Source organism: Chanodichthys erythropterus, chromosome 15 (assembly GCF_024489055.1).
Source record: "Chanodichthys erythropterus isolate Z2021 chromosome 15, ASM2448905v1, whole genome shotgun sequence".
NCBI classification, from domain to species: Eukaryota; Metazoa; Chordata; class Actinopteri; order Cypriniformes; family Xenocyprididae; genus Chanodichthys; species Chanodichthys erythropterus.
In genome coordinates, this window is record NC_090235.1 from 27479660 (window position 1) to 27506851 (window position 27192).

Genomic DNA, 27192 nt, shown 5'->3' on the forward strand with positions numbered 1-27192 from the left:
CCCAGACATTATAATCATCATTTAAATGTCTTTCTTTTTTACATCATGCCTTTCCAAACCTGTCTGTGGGATGCACTATATGGTACCAGTGTTATTTATATTCTATTATAGTATTTATCAATATACTGAATTAGCTTTTTATATATGTATTAGTAATTTTATGTGCTTTTGTCAATTTTATTAGTTTAAGACATTTTTAATTTGGCTTTAATTTTTATTTCAGTTTTAGTATTTAACATCTTAAACATATTTTCAGTTAATTGTAGAGCTGCACAATTAATCCTTAAAAGATTACGATCTCGATTCAAACACCAACGCAATCTTATTCCTAAATGATAGCAATTCTCCTATTATATCTTTGACAAAGGCACACTGGAACATTCAGATCTGCGTTGGCACTGCTGCTGACTCAGAGACAGCAGTTGTCGTGTACAGTATAGGTTTGAAACGGCTTCACAAACCGTCTGTTCAACCACAAAGTGTCATTATTTCTGTCTTACAAATATTCAAATTATCGCAGAAGTACTGGGATAAAGGTTTACTATAGTTCACATATAAACACTGATGTCTATGGTAGCGATCAAAATAGTACGGAAGAGGATTAGGGCCAAGCAATAATAAAAAATAAAGGCATCTCGAGATTAAAGTTGTTAAATTTCGAGAAAAAGGTCAAAATAAAATGTTGAGAATAAACTCATTAAATTACGAAAAAAACCTTGTTAAATTTCAAGAAAAGTCGAGATAAAATGTTGAGAAAAAACTTGTTAATGTCTTTAAATGTCTTTACATTTCGAGAAAAAAGTTGAGCGAAAATGTCGTAATTTAACAAGTTTATTCTCAACATTTTATCTCAACTTTTTTCTCGAAATTTAACAACATTTTTCTCATAATTTAACAAATTTGTTCTCGTAATTTAACGACTTTTTTCTCGTAATTTAATGACTTTATTCTCAACATTTTATCTTTTTTTTTTCTCAATTTAACAACTTTAATCTAGAAATGGTTTTATTTGTTTATTATTGCTTGGCCCTAATCCTCTTCCGTAAAATAGAGCAAATCAGCTTTTAAAAGTAACTTGTTGCTTTAAAGTGCTAGTTCACCCAAAAATTATCCCATGATTTACTCGCCCTCAAGCCATCCTAGGTGTATATGACTATCTTCTTTCAGACGAACACAATCTGAGATATATTTAAAAATATGCTTAGTCCTCCAAGGTTTATAATGGTTGTGAATGGGGGCCCAAATTCTCAAGACAAACAAACAAACAAACAAAACAATGCATCCATCTAGGGCTGGACGATTAATCGAAAATAGGGCTGGGCGATATATCGCATGCGATTGTCACACGCATTTTAGGCCATAATCGTCCAGGCCTACATCCATCCATAAAAAAATGAATCCATACGACTCCTGGGGGTTAATAAAGGCCTTCTGAAGCGAATCAATGCGTTTGTGTAAGACAAGTATCCTTATTTAAAACTTTATAAAGTAAAATAACGAGCTTCTGGTGCTACAGCCATACGCATTCAACGTATGTCCAAAAAGCGTTAACTTCCGCGACGTAGTACACAATGACATGACATTCTACACAGTGACATGACATACTACGCACTGTACGTCATGGTATTCTGTACTACGTCGTGGAAGTTAACACTTTTTTGAAAGAAGTCATATACACCTAGGATGGCTTGAGGGTTAGTAAATCATGGAATAATTTTTCATTTCTTTTTCATTTTTGGGAGAACTATTAATTACATCATTACACCACTAGGTGGTGACAATTGACTGTTAAAAATTGTTTGTCATTGAATCATTAATTCAAGAGATTCGTTCAAAAACGCTGAATCATCCAGCACTGAAACAAGTGTAGTATTTATTAGCGAGTCATTGAATCATTCTTTCAATCTGATTTTTTTTTTTTTTTAATAATTGATTTAAATTTATTAAACATTTTTAAATACACTGCAGCAATTAACATTTTGTCAGAACCTCTAGTAAATTACATGTTGTTTTCTTTAGTTATCTGTTCAGAATTGTGGGAGAATCCTGATCTCTGTTTGGAACAAAATTGTGTTTCTCAATTTATCCAGAATCGTGCAGCTCTAGTTAATTGCAAAGGCAATATTTCTATAATATAAAAAGGCTTTTTAAGTTTAAGGTTTTCATCTAATATTTATTTTATTTTAGCTTTATTTAAATTAATTGAAATAAATTTTTAATTTTTACAATTTTTAGTCAATATTGGTCAATATTGGATGTTTAATTGTGCATGTCATTTCCTCTATTTTTTACATTTAGATTCCATTTGTCATCCTCTGAATTACTCTTTACACAACCAATGGCACCCTTTTATTCAATACCTTTTGCAACCCCATTTTGCCAAGATAACAGCTCTGAGTCTTCTCCTATAATGCCTGTTTGGAGAACACCTGAGAAGAGATCAGACATTATTCCTCTATACGGAATCTCTCCAGACCCTTCAAATTCCCAGGTCCATGTTGGTGCCGCTCCTCTTCAGTTCTTCATGGGAATGGGATGGCCATGGCAGAACATTAATTTTGTGCTTGATTTTGATGTTTGTATTGGATCGTTTTCCTAATGGAAAATCCAACTACAGCCCATTATAAGAATTCTAGCAGAGGGAGTCCTGGTTTTGATTTTATCATCTGTTGATATTTGATTGAATCCATGATGCCTTGTATCTGAACAAGATGTCCAGGACCTCCAGCAGAAAAATAGGCCCAACAAATTAAAGATCAAGCATTATATTTAACTGGACATGGGATACTTTTTATCCCTGTGTGTGCACCCAAAGCACTGCTTTTTCATCGAACCATAGAACCAGGTCCTGTGAGGTTTCAGTAGTGTATGACAACTGAATATGAGTTTTTTTATGGATGAGAGCAGATAATTTTTCTTGAAACCCTCCCAAACAACTTATGGTGATATAGGTGCTGTTTGAATGCACATCAGGTGCACTTTTGCTGCACATCAGAACTATATTCTTTGGGTTTACTCATTGTGATGGATGGATGATTAAGGTAATTTGGCCTTTTGTGTTACCTGATTTATATTCCTATGAAACAGGAAGTCATGCCTGGATAATTTCATGTTCCTAGTCACCCTGGACTGGTGTGCTAAAAATTGTAAATATGAATATTCTTCAGATATATTTTACTCATTACAATTTAACTTAAGGATGCAGATAAAAAGGAAAAGGTTAATGTGCCCTTTTATGCATTTGAAGGGTCGAGTCAGTTTGTCTGCGTTTACTTGGGCGCTAAATGCTTTTGGAAGGAACCATTTCCCCCCTTTTGCCAAACACACCAGCAGCTAAATTCAATTTGAGCTGAATGAATGAAATCCAATTGTGTCAGTCTGTCTGGCCGCCTAGGACTGGCGGCACAGCACATGCCCGCTGTGACGTCTGCATTCATCCTGGCGTCTGAGAAACCTCGGCAGTGCTCGAGATCTGCCTGAGATCCAGTTAAACTCTCACTCTGGTCCCTCTGTGCAGACTGAAGCGAGAAATAGAAGAGATGTCTCCCATTTATTCTCCATTGCTCATCTCCTCTGGCACCCTGTTCTGTCCTCCTAGAAAAGCCTGAAACGAGGTGCGGAAATGGGTTAGTTGTGGGTGGGGTGTTGAGTGTGAGCGCGTTTTAGAAAGCCTCCACAAATGATGACTGCATGATAGCGCTAAAGTGAGGGGAAAGAGCGACGTCGTGAATGATTTATTAGCCTGGCTTCACTGAGCCATTCCTGGAGGAGAGGAGGAATGGATGGAAAGATGCAGGAGAGTGGGGCAGCGTGAATGACTATACGCGGTTAGGGCGTTAAAGCTGTGTGGTGGGAGGTGCGGTGTTGGAGGAACTCAGTTTGTTGTGTCCACCCCGATACAGAAGCACCAGTCATCTTTTTATTCCATTCATTCATTTAATACCATTAATATGTTACTTTTATTTTGTACAAATGTATATCTTGTTGAAGAGTGGTGTGCTATTTCTTTCCTAAGCTCTTGAACTAACAATTTTCACTTGGGGCTGCATGAAATTGGAAAAAACAGACATTGTGTTTTTTTGTGGTTAATGATTGGGGTGATTTTGCTGCGGAGTGCAACTGCATGAAAAAAGGTTACTTTTTTATTCTGATTTTATTTTTATTTTATTTTTTTCAAAATCCTTTTAGGGCTGAACGATTTAGGAAAAGCTTATGTGTTAATGCTTGGGTTTACTCTTCTTTACAACTCAAAACATAAAATTTACTGATTTAAAAAAAAAAAACTCAAGTAGAAAGATATTTTTTTCTTAGGCTACATTCACATAATTTTTGATCAATTTAATATGACTATATAATAAATATGATTTTATTGTGGTTATTATTAAGTCGGTGTTCTGACATAGAACCTGAAAGCACTGAATGTAAACAGCATAGGAGAATGACAGAGAAGAGACAAATTTGTTGAATAAAGTCGTTATTTTTGTTTTGTTTTTGCACACAAAAATTAATCTTGTTGCTTCATACAATTTAAGTTGAGTCACGTGGACTATTTTCACGATGTCTTTTCTACCTTTCTGGACCTTGAAATGGGTAATTAAATTGCTGCCTATGGAGGAGTTGGAGAGCTTTCTGATTTCATCAAAAATATCTTGGGCCCTGTTTACGCTAGTATGTTTTCATTTTAAAACTCATACGTTTTACTACGGTTAAGCCTGTCATTTACACTATGCCGGCGTTTTAGAACCTCGAAAATGGAGACTTTCAAAAACGCTGCAGAGCCTGTTTTAGTTTGAAAACGCTGGGGTTGCATTTCAGTATAAACGGACCAAAACGGATACTTTTGAAAACGTGGTTGCCAACGTTCGCTCTGCGTATCCTTGACGACCGTGTAAACAATAACATGGAGACTGAACTGTAATCTTTGTTGTCATTTTTAGCAGCTATTGTGCAGGTAAACTCAACATTATTATTGTTTTTTTTAATACTGCTGCTGCCGCCGACATGTTGCCTGGAAAATCCAGCCTCACCACTGTACCAGCGGATGAGTCTGGTCGGCCATTGAATCCATTCGATTTCTAGGGCGGAGCAAATCCGAGCAAACAGGAAGTGGAGTAAACCAATCAGAGAAGGGCAGATATGACGTTAGCAAAGTGACAAAAGAGTCAACAGTGAAAAGTAAATAATAAAGTGTTTTTGGTCATTTAAAACTGAATTCACGGCTGAATAAAAAAAAAAACCTTGGGTCTCCCGTGTGCAATCTTTGATATATCTTCTTCAAGAGTCCCATAAGTCCCTTCAATATCAACAGTCTGGCCTTGCCAGGCAAGCCGATATTTGGAAAAGGCAACGGTTTACACTTGTACGCGCATACCCAGTGTGCATGAACAGTCATGTGACGTATTTTAGGCCGTGTAGTGTAGACGGAGATCATTTCTGAAATGCTGTGGAAACGGCAGTGTATACGAGGATCATTTTCATTTTAAACGCACTAGTAGGCCTTAATTTGTGTTCCGAAGATGAACGAAGGTCTTACGGGTGTGGAACGACATGAGGGTGAGTAATTAATGACAGAAATTAAATTTTTGGGTGAACTAACCCTTTAAACCCGCTAATTTGAACTAACGCCTAATCCTGGCTTAATCGAAGTCCTGTCTGTGAAACCGGGCCTAAATATTTCCCACTTTTTGGTTAGCTTAATGTGCTAATCATTCCGCATAGTAGCTCATTAGCTGATTAGCCTGCTAGCTTAGCTTACCCTCCACAAATGTTATGTAACAGTTATATGTTTTTATACATACATTTTTGATTCTTTAGGCAAACTACCTCTTTGGCTTCTAGGCAAATTCAATTCAACGCGTATCACTTTTCCTGTGTCCGAAGATTTGAATGTTCCCTTGTAATCATAATTGTCAAAGGTTTAAAAGATGTAGTCGAATCATTGTCATTTAGAAATAAGATTACATGGGTTTTTCAATCGAGATTATGATATTTATGAAGAAAAATATTTATGAAAATGTAATGTAAATATGTGCGTATATTTAGCAAACTGCTCTCTAGTGTTTTCATTTTTCTAGCTAACTCTCAAAGTATATGTAACATTATGTGGCATTGTTTACAAGATGTTTTATTGACATCTTTACATGGTTGAAGCACTCATTGAGCGATTTTACATAAGACACATTTCGGTAAGTTCTACTGTATCTTTCTGCAGGTCACATGCAATGTTCCCTCAAATTTTTTTTCTCGCTGAGCAAAACTTTTCTTTGTTGATCGCACATTTTGACCACCTGAGCAAAAACATGCTTCATATCAGACCTGTACAATGAACGTAAACACACACACCACAAAAATGGTTTTATCATGCAACTGTAACATTTAACTTTAATGTGCCGTTTCTATTTTATTTGAACCTTGATGTAACTTAGTGATTTATTATATAATATGTTTGAAAACAAGCAGTTCAGTCACTAAATTAAGCACATTTTTGGTTACTTGAGATTTTTTCATATTGCTGTATTAACTGTACCAATCTTTACCAAGAAATTCTATTAAAAAATAATTTCTGTGTTTTTGTTCAGCCAGCTCACACGCTCAATCGTTCTCTTCTATGAAACCTGTAAACCGCATTCACCAGTTCCAGCTCTATAGCGACAATAACTATAGCGGTTGTCCAGAGCACTGCAGTTATTTCTCATTTAAACTACTACAATAATTTTCATGTCTGTTCATCTCTGCGCTGCAATTTTTTTTTTCTGTGCGGCCGCGCCTTCATGACAATGTCAGCATGACAAATTAATGTAGTATGTCCCGATTTATTCAATACGGCACACATTCATATTATATAGAACACTATTTTAATGGTTGCGAATGTGAAGTAATTACTTATTCAAAAGAAGTACCTACTCAGAGAGTACATCATTTCGAATACAGCTTTTATCATCATAGCAAAAACAATTTTTGATATTTAGTCTGTTGAGACTGCCTGGCTCATAAATCCATTTTAGACCTACATCAGTCCTGCCTTCGGTTATACTATCACTCCTCCTCTTCAGTCCTCCTACTAAACGGCCCTTCCCCCTGTATGAATAGTGGGGAGCAGCTGTCTCGTGCGTGGCCTGAGGTGCTGTGTGGTTCAGCCATGGCTGTCTGTAATGGCTCAACACTAAAGCCATTGTCTGGGGACTCGTCTGAGTGTTTGCGGTGTGGGTCACTGGATTCACTACACCCTTTTTGCTCGTTCGCCCCCTTTTCCCTTGCTTTCGGTCTCCCTCTTTCTTTGACTCTCATATACACACTGTCATTCTCACAAAGAAAAATGGTCCCCACCCCATTAGGGGCTGTGGTCGGCACACAGAATTGTGACCACTGGATATCGGCCGTCTCTGCTGTTATTGTCTTTTTTACAATGGGGAAAATGTGGATCTGAAATATGGAGTCCACTCCATATGGAGTTCCTTTCCTGTTTTTACTCCCCCCCCCCCCCCCCCGGCCCAGTTGTCCTCATTAATAATGAGTTTCAATTAGACACTCTGGCTCTCTAGAATGTGTACACACACACACACACATACGTTTGTTTTTGTGAATTGTGGGGACATTCCATAGACGTAATGGTTTTTATACTGTACAAACCGTATTTTCTATCCCCCTACACTATCCCTACCCCTAAACCTAACCATCACAGGAAACTGTGCACACTTTTACTATCTCACAAAAACTCATTCTGTATGATTTATAAGCCTTCTGAAAAGTGGGGACATGGATAATGTCCTCATAAGTCACCTTTTTGTAATACCAATGTCATACCCATGTCATTATACACATTTGTGTCCTGATATGTCACACACACACACAGAGGCAGCTGCATGGGATTAGGCCATGTGACCCAACAGCAGGACTTCACCACCATGACATCAACAAGGCAACTTGGGCAATCACAACAGGATTGTAAATAAGAATCATCAATCACCTTAATCGATCAAATCCAACATGTCTCAGTAGAAAAAAATGAGATAACAGTCAGAAACATAGTTAGTTAAAATGTGACACAAACAAAAATGTGGCTGAGAGGAAGTATATTTTACTCACTATGTTGTACTGTTGTACAACAAAACTTTGTTTGCAAGAAACTGTCAACTTTGTCAAATACGTTCCTCATAACAGTCTTCAATATGTTGTACTTTTTTATGACCGAACATTTAAAATATGTCCACAAGTTTTCTGTGGGCAAAACATTCTTTATCTGTACAATGATTGAAAACAAAGTACACAACAGCAAAACACATCGAACAAACTGTGCTTCTGTTTGGTACCAAAACAAAAAAAAGTTTGTTCACTCTTTTGTACTGTTGTGTGAAACATCTTTCCTAAACATTTCCAATGGACAAAAATCTCACTCCTCATCCCTTTCAAAGTCTGTTTTTTGCGAGAAACTTTGGTCAGTTTACAATAAACAGTGAAGTGTTGCAGTGAAGCAAGGACAATTTTTTCCTTGTATAACAATCTTAAATATGTTGTACCTTTGTACGACAGAACATGAAAATGTCTATTCACAATTTTTTTTGACAAAATATTCCAGTTTTCATCTGTATAATGATTGACTACAAGGTACACGGTAGCACAAAACAATGAACTTTACTTCCATTTCTCACAGGAATGTTTGTGCTTGCGTCAAATTAAATATGCTGTCTATTTTAACTACTAGGGCGAATAAAAATTAAATACTGGAGAAGGGGCGCATTGTCATTAAAAGGCTGGAGCACAGGGTGGGCTCGGTATTGGTGAGAGGCTGGTACAGCGCGTAAAGAAAGGAGGTTACAAACGGGTGCAGGGAACAAAACCCACTAATACCGGCAGCACTTAAGAAACGTGGCCCCAAATGAGAGCCACATGATCAGGATCGGCATTCACAGGGCCTTCTGTCCTTCTTTGCCACACACATACACCCCCCTCCCCCCCACTCTTTTTTAAATTCTGTGTCTCTTATGTCATTTTAATCTTATGTCGGAGGGCAGATCATATATGCTAGGGGGCCCTATACAATCTCTCGGGATAACGGAAAAAAAATACATATTTTCTATGGTAGCTTTTTATTGGTTGTTGGATTTGTGACATTTTAGTGGTCAAACTCCGTGTTTTGTCTCTGAGATCTAACCCTGATGGCACGTGTTGCATATAAAAATCTGTTTGAGGAAAAACTGGCTGTCAGTTCATAACAATTTGCTGCAAAGCAAGGTTGTGCCAATTTTTATTGAACATTTTCCAGGAATATTGAGAATTGTTGTTATTTGTGCAATTAATAATAATCTAATAATCGATGAGAAGATGCTTAGTTGACCAAAATTTTATTAGTTGCTTAGTCGCAGGGGGTAAAAATCCACAGGAAGTGAAGTCACGCAGTCTGTGATGGACAGTACATCCAAACGCTCGCCTGTCATTCAGCTAACATAGAGGCGCCGGTGCGATCACTTGCACTTAAATGAATCACTTTTGCTCATACAGATAAGAGTAATGCATCTTTTGAATCTGTGAAGAGTACTTTTATTTGTGTGTACTCTTGCCCCACAGACATGAAAAATATATCTATAGAAAGCGAAATGTCTACTTTGAAATTAACCAATTCAAATGGAAAACAGATATTCTCATGTCATGTAATCCGTATGCATATAGGCACTTCTACTTCGGAGATGACGAGTCAGCATTGTCAACTTCATCACTGCAGGCGAAAATACAGAAAACACTAGTTTATCAATTAATTATTAAAATGTTAAAGCAATCTCCTTGCTGTTTTCCCCCGATGCATTCATATTAATCATTACTTCTGCCGGTGCGTTGTGGCAAGATTTATGCGTGGACTTGAATGCAGGTTAGGGTATGTAGGCATTAAAGGCTCTTTATTATGATTTATACGGTTTATTAATAAAAAAGGCAATTAGTCGACTAATGCTTGAAATGAACGACTACTAGTCGACCAGAAAAATCTTTAGTTGAGGGCAGCCCTACAATGTTATAATAGTAGCACAATTCAGCACATCAGGTGCTGGTTCCACCATTGTAGAAATTGTGCCACCACCCTCATTTGTTAGTTTGTCACCTGACCTGATATGCCCTCACTAGTGGGCTGTGGAGCTCTCAGCATGCTGGTCTCTGTTCATGCGCTTTCATGTATTGATCCCTGATAATGCAACACTGTCAGTTGAGTACATGAAGATGAGGATCTAAAATCTCAATATTCTCTTTGTTCAGTGCTGTAGGCTATCTAGTAGGGTATCTAGTGGTCCTAAAATGCTGCTTACATTGTTTCAGAACAGAGCACGGGACTGTCCATCCAGGTCGTTAATGGACATTAACAAGGCACGTTAACAAATGACCGCCAATGTTTACATATCAACATGAATTTTGCAGCTTGTCCTGACCTGGTGAACTTTAATTTTACCAGATTGTTTTTTGGCGGCAGTGTTAAAGTGAAAAAAGTGTTGTGTTCTGTACTCAAACACCACATTTATGAAAGTTAATGTGGCTGTTTGTAAACTCTCGGCTATGTTAGTCTATGTTAACAAGCTTAGTGACCCAGCTTTGCGTTTTGTTTTTATTTCAAGATTGAAAAACAGCTGTTATTGATTCCAAATGTTCTTAGAGTTAGAGGCCAGTAAAGTCGAAATACTGCGTTCAAGAGGGCTGTCTCTGAAAAACAGGCGGTTTTACTTGCACAGTAAAAAGCAGAATGGAAGTACCACGCCAAGTTCTGCTGCGATTAAGGCTTTCTGCAAGTTTTAATCACACTGCTTTTATTAGTGTTTACCATTCTGCATTGGAGAGAATGGGCTGAATTCCTGTCTCACCTCAAATACTGTTCCCCCCCCTTCACCTCACCAAGATTTAGCTTGCAGGGATGTCCTGTGGAGAACACAGGGGAAAAGATCTCAATAATTCAGTAGCATTTCTTCCTAACTTGCTGAATTCGGCACGCAAGGACAGAGGAGTTACGGTAAACTGGACTGAATTTAGCCTTGGCTGTGCACGTATGCCTTGATGTTTAAATCCTGTAGACAGATTGCATGCAAAAATATTGCATGATTGTCAAATAAACTGAAAGTAATCCTCCAATATAAGCACTGGGAGGAGAACCAAAATGGTTAAATTTCTTATCAGTCCCACCTCTTCACATGTTAAAAAAAAAAAAAAAAAAACCATTTACAGTCCCTTTTTGTCATGAAGAATCATGACAATATCTATGTAGGACAGGGTAAGGAAGTGCCCGTGACCTGTTTTACCTCTGTCTCACTGGACCCAATTTTTTTAAATGGGCCTCTTTAAGGATTCATGTAGAGATCATGTCATGATGAACCAAGCGAAAACAGTAATGTGGTCTATGAAGCATGTGAAGCATTGCTACTCTTCTCCAAGATTTCTATCTTCTATGACCTGGATTAATCTTGCTGCTTAATTGATCTGGTTGGTTTCTCTCTGCAGGTTTACAAAGGGCTGGACATCATCACCAATAAGGTTACCGAGGAGGAGCAAGCCCAGTGTCGCCATCACATGATCAGCTTTGTGGATCCATTGGTTAGTGGATACACAGTGGTGGACTTCAGGAACAAGGCTCTGTCTCTCATATCCTTTCTAATATGTCCAACCCTTCACAATAAGTTCCAGAACACAGTAGCCAATCAGAGGTGTTTAAGAATTCACTCAACAGAGCTCAAAGTGTCACATTTTTAAAATTTCAGTAACGACTTGGTACTGAAGTGGGTAACTTTGACAACTCTACTTATAACTATAAAGTTTGTTTACTACAAAAACATTGACAGCCAATCATAATTGAGCTTGTACATGTTGGTGTGGATGCTATATTAGAGCTGCACGATTAATCATAAAAAGATCTCGATTCAAACAACCAAACAATCTTATTTTATTAATGACAACGATTCGCCTGTGTCTATTAAATCTTTGACAAAATCATACCAAAATATTCAAATATGTGTTCGTACTGCCACGCTGAGCCAGAGTGAGCAGTTTTAAACAGTCACATGGTAGTTATTTTTGTTACAAATATTCAAATTATAACAAAAGTACTGAGATAAAAGTTTAATGTTAGGATATAAACGCTAATGTCTGTGTCAATAATGTAGTGATCAAAATAGAACAACCCACCTTTTGAAACTAACTTGGCGCTTCAAATAATGACAAGTGACTGTTAAAAAAGGTATTTGTCATTGAATCATTCATTCAAAAGATTCATTCAAAAACACTGATTCATCCAGTAATGAAACAAGTATTTATTAATGAGTCATTGAATTCATTCAAAACCATTTTTTAAATAATACATTCAAATGAATTAAACATTTTTCCAGCAATTAGAGTCCAGCTATTAATATTTTTTCAGAACCTCTAGTAAATTACATTAGTTATTTTGTTTAGTTGTACATTCAGAATTGTGGGAGAATCGTTACCAAACCAAAAAATTGTGATTCTCATTTCACCTCGAATCATGCAGCTCTACGCTATAAATTATTATAGTAATTTTTCTTGGTGTGAACAGGTCTTTTGTGACTTTGAATCATACATTGTGAAGCATTCAGAGCGGTTACTGAGTTTACAATCAACTCCCTTACTGAACAGCGAGTCAATTTTTGGTTATCCTGTAATTTGAGGAACCAATTGATTCATAGTCTGTAACCCTGTAACGAATTGATTGGGTGACTAGTTGGGCGTTTTGTCCCATCCATACGCCCTGTAATTAATGGTTGCAGAGATTCATTTGGTTGACAAGTTTAGTTGACAGGCCCTTCTAAATATAAATGCTTTTTATTTTGTCTGCAGATGAAATTAATGGGCCATTACTCTGCCTTTTAAGATATCATCTGCAAACTTCTTAATGATCATTCTGAGTAATTGTTCTTTTAAAATGTCATCGCCTCCCTGACATCATTGACACTGCTTTTGTGAGACTGCTCCTTGTTTGAATGCAAATCCCCATCTTTTAATTTCTCATCTTTTGAGGAATGTGGCATTTCCCAGTATGCCACACGAATGGCTCTGGCATTTTATGAGTGGGCGCTGGGTTGTACTCCCTCAGCATGGTCTTTCAGTAAATGCAAGGGCATAACTGGAAATGCGTGTACCAGAGACGCGTCACTGTCCTCGTTTTCCCCGCCCGCCTGCTGCAGATGTTTGCTGAGAGATGAGGAGGATATTAATAGCTGAGGGAGATGCTGTGAGGAGGTGGGGCGGCTCTCAGTGTCTGGAGGAACGCTGCTGCAGACACCTCAGACGCTCACGCACAAGAAATGAGGAGTGGCAGGTGGAGAGCTTCTCAGTCTTCTCAGAGCAGAGATAACTACTGTAAAAATTTATCTAATAAAAAAAGTAATAATCACGTTTAGGATTACTGCTGCACGATCCATCGAAATAAATTATAGCTTAGTGCGATTTGTCAAATCACTGTGCGTTTCAGTGTGCTACCGGTTTCAGCGACGCATTTACACACCTGATATCATGAGCTGTATGCGTGTAAATGGACATGGGGCCGAGATTCACGCTGAATTCGGTATAGCATATATTTTTATTTGCCCGGCAACCTGTCAAAATAAAAGCTTGATGTGTTGCTGTTTGAAAATGACAAATTAAGATGTAAATATTAGTATTGAAATTTAAAAGTAAAATAAAATGTATTTTTTTTTTTTTTACACTACAATAGTGTTATTACATTATATTTCTTACTTTGTTTAATATGTAATTTTTATATTATAATAATATTTTATAGTCATATTGGTCAAAAACTGTGGGAATGTGGTCTGTGAAAAGAGTTAAAAAAATCGTGTTAACAGTAAAAAAAATTGTAGGATTTACTTTTAAACAATTTCACAAATAATTATAAAGAAATGGCAAGTAACACATTAATTTAAACATGGAATTTTGAAGTAGAAAAACTGAAATAGCATTTTATTGTAAAATGTACTCAAATTTAAAACTTCAAAAAACATTTTTTTTTTTATTATGGGGAAGATTGTCATGAATAATTCAGCCCTAAAGGTTTTTGTCATTAAAAAAGTAATTTTTTTAGCTTTTTTTTTTTATTTTAAATGTTATATTTATATGCACTCCCCAACAAAATCACCCCACTCAAATCTAGAATGATGGATTTTTTCCAAATATAGCAATTCAAGTTATTTGGTGAAAAATCATGTATTTTTATTTATTTATTTTAATATCGCAATATATCACAGAAAAAACAATATATCACAATATCTGTTTTTTTCCCATTATTGTGCAGCCTTAATTAAGATGTCAACAGAAATAGTTATTTTTGTCAGAATCTTCTGTCATAACCATCCAGAGATGCTTAACTATTCTTTCTCGCCGTCTCGCACCCCACCCCTCATGTCTTTCTCTCGCTCCCTTCTCTTTCCTCCTCCATTCCTTCGTTTTCTCTCCCTCCCTCCCCAGGGATCAGAGTGATGCATATGGGGTGGACAGCGTGCGGCCAGACTGCTTTGATTTTAATGCATGTGACCTGGAAGTGTGTCCGTGCGTGTGTTCGTCCATTTCGTGTGAGGGGGAGTGCTGATGCCCCTTCTTGTATTGAAGCAGTTATCAAATTGCTCCATGGAGCTTCTGATGCATTTATTACCATCTTTTGCAGAATCCAGCAGTCATGTTGAACCGACTGCCCTCTCACAGCACCAGGCCTGGACATTGCATGAATTATTGTTAGAGCAGCTATAGATCTGAGAATTTGATATTGCTTTTCATCCGAGCACTATAGCAGTGGTGTACTCTGCAATCTAACCCAATGTTGTTGCACATGTATGATCATTGTGCATAATTTATGTATTGTTTGTAACTGTGGCATCAAAAGATGTTTATTTGAAAAATTCATTCCTTGTTTGGGAGTTTGGCTTCCTTAATATGATACATCGAGGACATGCATCGTCGGAAAAAGCTGCCCATCATTGTTGGAGGCACAAACTACTACATTGAATCCATTTTATGGAATGTGCTCATCGACACTGGGGTAAATGTGAATTTTAATGCTTTCTGATTATAAAGAATTTCTCTGTTCCAAAACCTAGTGATCTGCCTACGTGGGCAGCATTTTAAAGTTGCTATGTAACAAAAGTAGAGACAGATCTTTTCTTCAGTACTGTGACGTATATTCTAATGAAACAGATTATCGAAAAAGAAAAGATGTGGGATGGGGACTTGGTTCTATCCACTGGTTGTTGATTGGATGACATCTAAATTATATGCTGTCAAAGATACCTCATATTTTGCAAAGAGAGAAGACAATCAGAATGCATTATGATATTGATTAAATAGTTAAGCATAAAAAAAGGATTATTTTAGAGTGCTGTTTATTGGAGTATCATACTGTTAACAACATGCTAACATCAAACTATGGACCCTTTTTAAAGTCTGTGACACATTTCCACAGTTATTAATGTTGTAATAAAGTTTTAATGTGCATTTATAACACTATACTTTGTGAAAACTCTGTGTGACAAACTCTGGAGTGACAGCAAATCTTTCTCTCTTCTGACCACCATAATCAATTTTTCAATAATTTTTTCCTCTTTGTGAAAGTCATGTACATACTAATGTGGATTTTCTCTTTTGCTATTGGAGCAGATGGAAACACAAATTCTATTTGTTTAGTTTCAATTTACCACTGTAGAAGTTTACCCAACGATGATGTCTTCTGTTTTTGAAAACCCTGGAAATGAGAAAAGAGTCCATTAAAATCAATCAAAAGTCAAGTCAGGGATTTGTCACATGTGTCGTGCACTTCTAGTGTAGACAGAATGTCTGATTATGAGTTTGATTGTGTTTTGATGCATTGTCACGCCGCTCGTGTTTTTAGACACTGTTAAGTCTTTCTGTGCATCTATTGGCAGAGATGATCTAAACGAGTCCTCCTCTGTCTGTCCTACAGCAGGGGAGTGACACGGAATCAGAAAAGGCTGGGGCTCCTGAATCAAAGGTGGAGCTTGAGAAACTGGGTGGTCCTGAACTTCACAGACGACTGAAGGAGGTGGATCCTGACATGGCCGCCGTATTACACCCTCATGACGCACGCAAGATTGCAAGGTAATTACTTAAGTGATAGCACAAAACATTGAGACAGCTTCATTACTTTGCACACAGTCAGAGAAAAGCCTACAGTGTTTTCCATAGAGTAAACATTTTTTGTAACAATTTATAAGTATGCAGTTATAAAGTACTTACAAATCATTAACAAACTGTTAGTTTATAGTTTACTCGTAGTTTATATATTGTAGTCTCTACATTAATATATTAATAGGCTATATATAAATAGTGAGTTCTTCATTCATTGTCACTGTAATTAACAATTATTTGTTTAATTAGCGTGTAGTGAAGGAATTGTTAATTGGTTATTAGGGGTGAATAGTTCTTACTTTAGATTAGGTCACGGACAATGGGAAAATGTCATTAAGTGCTTTAAACCAACCTTTATTGGACATTTATTGCATTCACATTCAGTGTTTCTTAAAATGTTTACAAATACATTAAAGGGGACCTATTATGCTCCTTTTCGCAAGATGTAATAAGTCTCAGGTGCCCCCAGAATGTGTGTGTGTAAAGTTTCAGCTCAAAATACCCCACAGATCATTTATTATAGCTTGTCTAATTTGCCCCTATTTGGGTGTGAGCAAAATCACACTGTTTTTGTGTGTCCCTTTAAATGCAAATAAGCTGCTGCTCCCGGCCCACTTTCCAAAAAAGGGTGGAGCTTTAACAGCTCACGCTTCGGTTGCTCAACAACAACAAAGCTGGAGAATCTAACTGTGTTCAGCTGTAGATTGTTCAAACTGGAGTCGGACACTAATTGAGAGACTCAGGAAGAAGTTATAACTTTAAGAATGCAACTGGACAATTCTGAATGGTTAGTGGGTAAATTTATGTAGTTGCTGTGGAGTTGATTCAACTCGTTGACTATGTTCCGTCATGTTAATCTTTTGTACAAATCCAGTGTTAAATTGACCCTCATTTGTGAAGCAGTCTGGTATAAAATGATGGCATGAAAACAACACTCTACTTCAACAGCTCTCATAAAAAATATTCCATATAAATAAAAAACCCATTAAAGGTATAGTTCACTTATAAATAAATTCTGTCATCATTTACTCTCCCACATGGCCTCATGGCTGTTTTAGCCTAAAAGTTTGATAAATTGAATCAAATATAATATTTCTTTCTAAAGCTTCTTTTACTTTGTACTTTTGTAATGTCTCATTTCACACACTGCCTTTAAATTAACTTTTGGGGGTAATTTTTTTTTTTTTTTTTTGTAAAGAAAAACTTAATACTAATGCAATTAATGTCTAATAAATTTTGGTTTAAAGCACTTGATGACATTTTCCCATTTTCCGTGAGCTAATCTAAAGTAAGAACTATTGACGGTTAATAAGTTGTTAAAGCATAAAAAACATTATCTAACATATGAGCTAATTATTAAAAATTATTTGGTTACAGTGACAAAGAATGAAGAACTCACTGTTTGTATTTAGCCTATTAATATATTAACAATGTAGAGACTAAAATATATAATCTATGAATTAATTATAAATTAATAGTTTCCAAAGGATTTGTAAATACTTTATTTGTGTACTTATAATAAAGTGTTACCTGATTTTTTTAAATTTTTTTTTTTTTTACCTCATCCACAGATTGGTATAATCGGAAACTACTTGCAAGAATTCTATGGCTCTGAATGGCTACTTAAGCCGGGCACACATTTAACGATTGTAAGGCCGATTATGAATGTAATTTGATACTTACGACTGATCATGTCCAATCGGCCCGAGTCAGAGCCAGTTGCGTTCAGTCTGTTTACAATTGGTGCTTAAAATCGTGCAGTGTGCTGTGTCTAAAGATTCTAGTCTTAGAATTTTAGAAACAGTCATTGCCATTCTTCCTCACAAAGATTCTTCTCAAATTTGATAATTCCCACTTCTGAAGTAGTGATTATGAGCAAATCGCATTCCAAGTTTCGTTAATTTTTTTTCAAGGAAAGTCATCTTTACAATAGCACTGAGAGCACGTGAAGGCAGCATAATATTTGCGACCGATGACGTCTCTGTTTCCTTGGAGACTGTGTCAGGATTGTAAACAAGCGGCGAAATGGCGTCAAAAAATGTTTGAAACATAAAAACACATTGGACAACCGGTATGGAAGAAAAACTGGTTGAACTCTGGCAAGTTTACTCACCTCAAATTCTCTCTGTAGAGAACAAATCCATGTTGCCTCTCCAGCCAGGACCTCACACATATCCTGCGCGTTTTTCCTCTTTTTTTAGTTATTTTCCACACAAATATAGCTGCAGATGAAGAGCGCAAGCTGTTTGTTTACATCCATTTTCAAGATTAGGGGGGTCTGGGTCATGAACATCTAGTCTTGATTCCAGCTCTTTGTGCACAAATAAACCCATTTTCTTAATTGGTACCCATTCTGAGGTGTTGCAATTCAAACTATCAAGCTAAGTTCCTGGGGTTTGAACCTACATCCTTCTCAGAAACCAGCCCAGATCTTTGTCCATATCACTTTATTTACTGCACCTTCCTGTTTCAATTAATTTTTTTTTCTTAGCCTTGTTTTGTAGTTTTTTTCCCCTCAAACATTCTCTTAAAATGAGCAGACTTGAATAGAAACCTTATCATATTTTCTTGTGGTAAATTTTGGCATTTGTTGGGCTGCATCTATTTTTTCCACCTGTGTGGGAGAACTGTTGATGGCTGTGGCTTTCAAGCGTGTTACACACATGTTTTCACATGCTTCAATTGGTGTTTGATTGGTATCAAGGGGCCGATTAGCACCTCTTCTGAGCACTACGTGCTTGTTTAATTGATGCCAGCCTGTGTGCCACTGTGTCTACAGCATTACTGCGGTGGAAGAGCTTCTCTCCCACAGTTTAGAGTGCTAATGTCTACTTCTGATATCAGCTTCTTCTGAAGAAATGACAAGCTTGACGAAGTCCCATGAAACTTCTCTTCTGCTTGACCAGACATAAACTTCATTATTCGTCTTTGGTTGTGTGTTGGTTTGTTGTTCATCATGTTCTTGTTTGGCATGTGGCATGTTCTTTCCAAATAATATGTTCAGTTGAAAGCTTATGTGTAAAATGTATTTGAGAAATACATTATTTTATCTGAAGTCATATGGTATTTTGACTATAAGTATATGGTCAATTGATTGGTTGACAGGAGTCTGCAGGTGTATATGGACACTGGAATTCCGCACAGTCGGCTTTTGGAGGAGCAGCGAGGGCAGGATGGAGGAGATTGTCTTGGGGGTCCCTTGCGGTTCCAGGACCCTTGCATCTTCTGGCTGCACTACAAAATGAATGGTAAGCACCAGTCATTGTAGATTGTCACTGTAAACATGTCTTCAGTATCTATTTATTTTTATTTCCTCATTCATCTTCTCCTGAAGCTCTGGACGAGAGGTTGGACAAGCGTGTGGATCAGATGTTGTCGCTTGGGCTGATTGATGAGCTCAGAGATTTTCACCTGCGCTTCAATGAGAAGAAGATCAAAGAGAGCAGGTAGATTTCATTGTGAAAGAACATTTTTAAATAAATTCATAAGATAATTCATAATCATTTATGAAACTGAACACCACTAATTTGCTGACAACACACTGAAACGAGCTAACCTGAATATCCTGTTGTCTGATTAAAGCTTACGTTCGCTTCACAGAACAAAACAATGACGCAAGCAAATGTACCATAAATTATAATGGTTTGTCGTAATTTGTTGTTGGCTGTATTTTTCAGTATCTATAATCATTTTATTTGTTGAGTAATGTCAGCCACCAATCTATTGTGCACCTGATTTTTTTTGAGGTCCTATTTTTGGTATATGGAACTAGGTCAGATATGTTTTGTTTTGTATTCATAATCCTTGTATTACCTCTGAATGAACCATGTGTAATTTATCTCACTCAAGTTGCCTGACACAATAGCTACACAGCTGTCTTTTTCTCCAACTGTCAGAAAAATACAAGAAAGCTAAGTTTCACAGGCTGAACCTGTTTTGCACATCAGAACTTTTTAAGTTAACAAGTTGTTGCAGGCTTATCCGCTGTTCCTGTCTAAAGTGAGTTTTTGCCTTGAAGGTGCCGTAGAACGTCTTTTTAAAAGATGTAATATAAGTCTAAGGTGTCCCCTGTATGTGTCTGTGACGTTTCAGCTCAAAATACCCCATAGATTTTTTTTTATTAATTTTTTTAGCTGCCTATTTTGGGGCATTATTAAATATGAGCCGATTTAGGCTGCGGCCCCTTTAAATGCTCGCGCTTCCCGCCCACGGAGCTTGCGTTTGCCTTAAACAGCATAAACCAAGTTCACACAGCTAATATAACCCTCAAAATGGATCTTTACAAAGTGTTCGTCATGCAACATGTCTAATCGCGCAAGTATGGTATTTATTTGGATGTTTACATTTGATTCTGAATGAGTTTGATAGTGCTCCGTGGCTAAAGCTAACATTACACACTGTTGAGTGATTTATATAGAATGAAGATGTGTTTATGAATTATACAGACTGCAAGTGTTTAAAAATGAAAATAACGTCAGTCTTGTGTCCGTGAATACAGTAAGAAACGATGGTAACTTTAACCACATTTAAGAGTACATTAGCAACATGCTTACGAAACATTTAGAAAGACAATTTACAAATACCACTAAAAATATCATGATATCATGGATCATGTCAGTTATTATTGCTCCATCTGCCATTTTTTATGAAGACTATTAATATCTCAACATGCATCTGTATTTAAATATGACATTAAAATGTAAAACATGCCATTTACTTTCTCAAGGACAACCAAGGTCATGCGAACATATGGTATGCTTCTCAAAGGCAAGCATTGATATTATTATCGCTCATGCTTAGGATAGGGATTTGAATGACCCTTGGTATTAAACTTCAGGACATAACTTATCCCACACTGTTTGAGGTACAGATATCAGTGACACCTCAAATTGTGTAGCTTGAGGATAAGTGTGTTATTATATTTCTAAAATATTACACTTGCTTTTTTAGCCTGTTGGGCAATAAAACAGATACTATGGATTTTCATTAAAAGATATACCCAAGCCAAATCTATAGGCCTGTTCACACCAAGGACAATAACAATAAAAGTAACAAAAATAAAGATAAAAATAAAGTCCTAAAAATCATTCTAAATATAAAAGATTAGCAGAGTCCACACCACAACTGCAATGATGACACAAACGATATTGTTTATTTTTTATTTATATTTATTTTTTTCCAGCTGATGAATGATAAAAACAATGACAGCCAATCAGAACCCATCAGACTTTAAAGAGCTTGAGCATTTAAACCGACATGACTGTTATCTTTATAGTTAACATTCTTGGTGTGAACGGGCCAGAATATCACAGAAATTTGGAGAGGGCTCTCTGGGCTGGTCACATAGAAACTCCCAGGCAACCACTAAAAAAACCCTAGAAACACGTAGAATTGCCCAGGCAACCACTCAACAATTACTTAGAAACGTTCTGGCAACCACTCATAACACCATAGCAACCACATAGAAAAACCCTCTGTCATCCACTCACAACACCCTAGAAATCACATGGGAACACCCTAGCAACCACATTAAGATGCCCAGGCAACCACCCAAAACACTGTGACGACCATTCATAATACTGTAGCAATCACAGAAATTTTGTGGCAACTCATAACACCTTCACATACTGAAAATATGGCCAGGCCAACCACTCATAACACCATAGCACCCACATAGAAACGACCTGGCAAACACTCATAACACCCTCACATAGATATGGCCCGGTAGCCACTTATAAGACCTTAGCAACCACAAGGAAACACCCTTGAAACCACATCAAAACATCCTGGCAACCACTCATAACACCCTAACAGTTGCATAGAAATGACCTGGCAACCATTCATAAAACCCTAAAATATATGGCCACTCTTAACACCCTAGCAACCACATGGAATTGTCCCGGCAACCCCCATTGACACCCTGGCTTTATAGCGGTGAGTTTTGCAAAGACAAGCATCGCGCAGTGGTGCAGTGCTTGTCAGTGAATTTGGCAATCAGGTTTTATATATATTGCACAGCAAGATCACACTGCAATCTTCCAATCTTGCGGCAATCAGAACCTGAGCGAAGCCCATGATGTGCTTTAGCCTTTATTTATGGATACACTTACAATATTTGTTTGATAAGGTGATTAATTATTGATTGTTAGTGCTGTCACATGCTTTGTTGTGCAGGGATATTGGTGGACGGACTGCACTGCGGTGTGTCTGTGTGTGTGGATGTTGATGACACAGCAGTGTCTGGAGTTGGGCCGCTCTGGGTGTGGCCTCTGCTGATTGATGGCCGACCGCCGAGAGCTCTGTCCAGCCGATCACACCCCACCTCCCCTCTCAGACGTCTTCACCGGCAAACTTGCCACCCAAGCGCTTTTCTCCTCTTTCCTTGCGTCATTCTACTCTCTTCCTCCCCCTTTTCCTCCTCTTTTTGTCTGCATCTGCCACCCTTCCGCCAGCCCTCTCACCTTACACAGGGAGCAGTCACTAGGCAGCAAGGTCAGACTCTGCCTGTCTCTCCTTTCCATTCCTATCTCGCTCTGTTCTGTCAATAGACCCCCTCCCCCTCGCCCCGTCTGCACTGTCTGTGTCCCTGTGACCGGCTGATCTCTCTCTCTGTTTTCTGAGCTGTATGACAACTCATTTTTACCCCAGGGGCTGGGGTCCTGATGCACCCAGTGACCGCTTTTCCATCTAAATTTGGGTCCCATTAAACATTTGATATGATTTCACCCTTGAGTTTGCCTGAAAGGCCTTATATTTATAACACTGTTCTTTAAATTCAGTAACAGCTAATCAATAACCTTGATGATAAAATGATCAACAAATGTCATTGTTGATTAGTCGGTGACATCACTTTACAGTTGCGGTAAAGATTCACCCAAAAGTGAGAATTCTGTCATCATTTACTCACCCTCAAGTTGTTCCAAACCTGTATAAAATAAATTTTTTCTGCTGAACACAATATTTTGCAGAATGTCAGTAATCAGTCGATTGACTGCATTGACTTCATTGACTTCAGCTGGGATGTTCCCGTAACACCGCGGCACCGGCATAAATAATTATACAATTTATATTTTTAAAAGTTTTATATATATATTACTTTTTATATATAATATATAGCATATTTTTTAAAAAAAACTTTAAAATATAAAATGTATGTTTTTTTTTTTTTTTTTGCAACAGTTAGGCTAAAAAAAGAAAAAAAATTATGCCGTTAAAACGGCGACATCTGCTGACGGACACTGTGCTGCGTTGTCAGGGGAACATCCCCCTGAAGATAAAGAGGAAATTACGCAACACCAAAGTGCATTCTAAACGGCTATATATGGCACAAACGTGCCCTGCTCACATACGTAGGATCACATAGGGCATAGCGATGATCAATTCCATTTGGAATTTGCCTTGTGAACCGTTCGGTACGAATATGCGTGCCGTTAAACCCCTAATATGAATAAATAAATAAATATATAGTAGTTTCTTGTCAAGTAGTAGTCGTTCATCTTGGCCATTAGTCGACTAATTGCATGTTTATATTAATTTAATTAAATGTATATTGGGGGGAATACTAAAACCATAATGAACCTTTAATGTATATAATGAAACTTTTAATATATATTGGCGTAAAATATAGACTATTTAGTTCAGGCTCAAGCGCGCACACATAAAGCTTGGCGCAAAGTACCGGCAAAAGTAATGATTATGAATGTGTCAGAAAAAAATAGCAAGGAGTCATTTAGTAGAGTCCGTGTCGGCTGCAAAGATGAAGTTGACAATGCTGACTTGTCATCTCAGCAGTACAGAAAGAAATGCATCTTTCATACAAATTACAAAATCAGAAAGTATTTGTTTTAAAAGTAGGCATTTCAAACTTCCTATAGATACATTTCTTATGTCTGTGAGGCTAGTAGCCTATACGCTGAGTTTCGGTTAATTTTTGTGACGCACTCCAGTTCAGAGACCGAGATGGCAGAAAGTGCGCCCTGTTTATTTTCTGTATTTTACAAAAGCACAATATTTAGTTGTTGTTTTGAGTTTACACAAAATAAAAGTAGACCCTTTACAGTTCAACCTACAGACTAATAAACAACCCACGGCAACAGCGTAAAAGTAGCCCAATTCTGCGGGAAAACCGCAAACTTGGCATCGCTGTTGGTGACTTCGCCATTTTGACTAATACAATTTTGCAGCCCTAACAAAATACAGGAAATAAAATTTAACTTGACAAAATAATAGTCATCAAAGTGTAACTTTTGGCTTCAACCAGTCAATAACTCTTGCAACTGCATAGCAATCCCCTGACAACAACCCAGAACATTCTAGCATTGTGGTGCTGTTTTTCATGGGCAAAGACAACTCATGTTTACTTAAGCAAAAATCTAGTATTGTTGTTCAGTTTTTGTGCATGTATAATAATTTGGTGTACATAAGGAATCTAGTTATTCTCTTCTGTGTTTTCAGTCAGGACTATCAGCATGGCATATTCCAGTCTATAGGCTTTAAAGAGTTTCACGAGTACCTGACAGCAAGGGAGGACATCAGTCAGGAAGAACGTGATAAACTGAAAATTAAAGGTAAAGATTCATTCACCCTGCCATTTTGTTTGAGCTTGAATGTCTTCATTCATTTGTTTTTAAACTAAACAGCTGTCAGTTTAGACCTTGGGAAGGAACATAGAGCGAGATTGTTGATGTTCTTGAAATTTTTCTGTGTGAGAACAGTTATGAAACCGTTCCTGACTACACACAAAAGAGAGCACAAACAATCTCAGACACTCATTCTGAAAGCATTCTCATGCTTTTCCATGCAGTTTTTTCTTGTAACAGTCAAACAAACTAGTCCTTGAACAAACTCAGCACATTTGAAGCAAAAACACTTTGCCCAATAGTGATTAAAATACATTTTCATTGTAATACAAAAATATCACTACCACCTTCAGACAAGTGTATTGTACACGTTTATGATTAATTGCTTGTGATTAATTACTTTTTATCATGGTAATGATTAATTAATATGCTAACATGTCTGACACGTGTACACAAACCAACAATTTAAAAATAGTGCAGACGGGAAGTCTACTTCAGACAATACAAATTGTACGGCTGTGGACTAGACAATGACATATTGACTTTGAAGGCCACTTTATGTAATGTCGTCTATTAAATGATTTATTCATCTGTAACAAAGTCTTTGCATTATCTTCATTTGGGAACATTTCTCATCAAATACGGATATGTAATTCATTTCATTAACCTGCATAACTAATTCAGTTAAAAACTGGTGATCGATTGATAGCACTGTTATTAAGAAAACAGGTTTTTGTCTTATAATTTTCAGCAGTGGTGTTGGTTTTTGATCAGATCTTGGAAACATTCAGCGTTTAAGAGTGAACGCTCTGTCTGTCATCAGCTGCTGAGGGGCTGTAGAGAGGGAGACATCATCATTGCTCGCTCTCTCTCCCTCTGACAGTCAGTTGAGTTGGTGTCAAAATCAATTACTGGTGCGCTAAGCATGAAAGTTGCAGCACTCATAACGCCACTCGTCTACTGAGAGCTTATGAGTGTCTCACTTGTTTTTAGTGCTAAACATTAGTGACTTTTCAGTTGGGCATGAAGATGATAATACTGGTTTACTGTGTCCCGGACATCAATATTTTAACGATTTAGATTTGAGATGAATCACTGTATGGCTAAATGAGATGTCCATATGGTGATAAAGGTTAAAATCACAATTTTTTCCTGGTAGTAATACAGCTCTGATAGGTCATTTGTTCTCAGAAATGGTGAGTGATGTCAGATGTCGGACTTAAAGGCACAATATGTAAGATTTTTGCTGTAAAATATCCAAAAACCACTAGACCAGTGTTATAAATTTTGTTCCCTTGAGTACTTAAAATATCCCAAATGTTTCCAACTATTTGTAAATCGTGAGAAAATTGCAATTTTAAGCAAGGATCCGGGACGTGTGAGGAGTTGCATGTCAATTGCGTCATACCTGCGTTATTTTGTAAAAACAATGGAAACACCAAAGATGCTTTAATATATTACATGTTTTAATAGGGAAAGGAACAACTGTTTGGTTACGTTTATTGTAAGAAAACTAATTGTTGTTATATAGCTCAACACATTTAGTCTTATTGTTTAAAATTATTATTATTTTTTTTTTTTTTGCGAGTACTATAGAGACAGAGCGACACGCGTCATAATCTGAAGACCACGCCCATCGGGGGGGAAAACAATCCAACCGTCTCCATTGACTTTGTATTGCATGAGGCTGCCTCTTTGTCTTTTCTGACTTATTACAAAAAACAGAACAATGTACAATGATTACGTTCCCCTCCAATGCATTTCTTATAGTAATATGACCCGTTGCTCTCTGTCTCACTGCCTGTATCCACTTTTATGTCCTTAAACATTCGTTTTTGGGGGTCGACAGCTTATAAAAACTTATTTCTGGGTTTTTTAAGTTTGTTAGCTGTACACCTTGTCACACAGCAGCTTTTAGACATTGTTCTGTTTTTTGTAATAAGTCAGAAAAGACAAGGAGGCAGCCTCACGCAATACAAACTCAATGGAGACGGTTGGATTGTCCCCCCACTCCCCCCCCCCCCCCGGTGGGCGTGGCTTTCAGATTAACATAAATGCGCTCTGTCTCTATACTTTACCATGCCTCAGAGAAAAACACTATTTTGTCAAGTAGCTAACATAGCATAATCAGATGCAGCTTTATTTTTAGTAACAGCAATACAGAATTTTCTCCATCATACAATACGTTTTAAAATTAATTGCATGCAATTTATCAACACAAGCCATCCAGCATTTAATATGATATTCTAAAATTGATCTATCTTGCTGCAGCGTGCAACTGTGCGTTCGCTCAGCAGCTGCTGTGAAACACTGAGTAATGTTATAACATCATTTTCAACACTCTCAAATGTATGTAATATGATAAACAGAGCTGTGTTACATCATATTCATGACCGGAAAAGCAGATGCGGCGCCGGTTACTGTGGCATAATAAAAGTTCTGCTGCTCGTGAGGCATGTGTAGCGCAATCGCTCCAGTGGCCTCGTTCAGCTCCCAC

At 37.3% G+C, this 27192-nt stretch overlaps 1 protein-coding gene across 3 annotated transcripts in view; it reads left to right on the plus strand.

The window, feature by feature from the left end:
- The window catches only part of trit1 (tRNA isopentenyltransferase 1), a 52240-nt gene that overhangs the window by 7897 nt on the left and 17151 nt on the right, over window positions 1–27192 (plus strand). For 2 of the 3 annotated variants that reach the window (XM_067410907.1, XM_067410905.1), the window contains exons 2-6: window positions 11470–11562; window positions 15932–16086; window positions 19222–19364; window positions 19451–19562; window positions 24571–24683. In XM_067410907.1, the coding sequence (XP_067267008.1) occupies window positions 11470–11562; window positions 15932–16086; window positions 19222–19364; window positions 19451–19562; window positions 24571–24683 (616 nt within the window). Of the gene's footprint in view, window positions 1–11469; window positions 11611–14914; window positions 15014–15931; window positions 16087–19221; window positions 19365–19450; window positions 19563–24570; window positions 24684–27192 lie in introns of all 3 variants that reach the window. The other variant, XM_067410908.1, reaches the window with a different exon arrangement.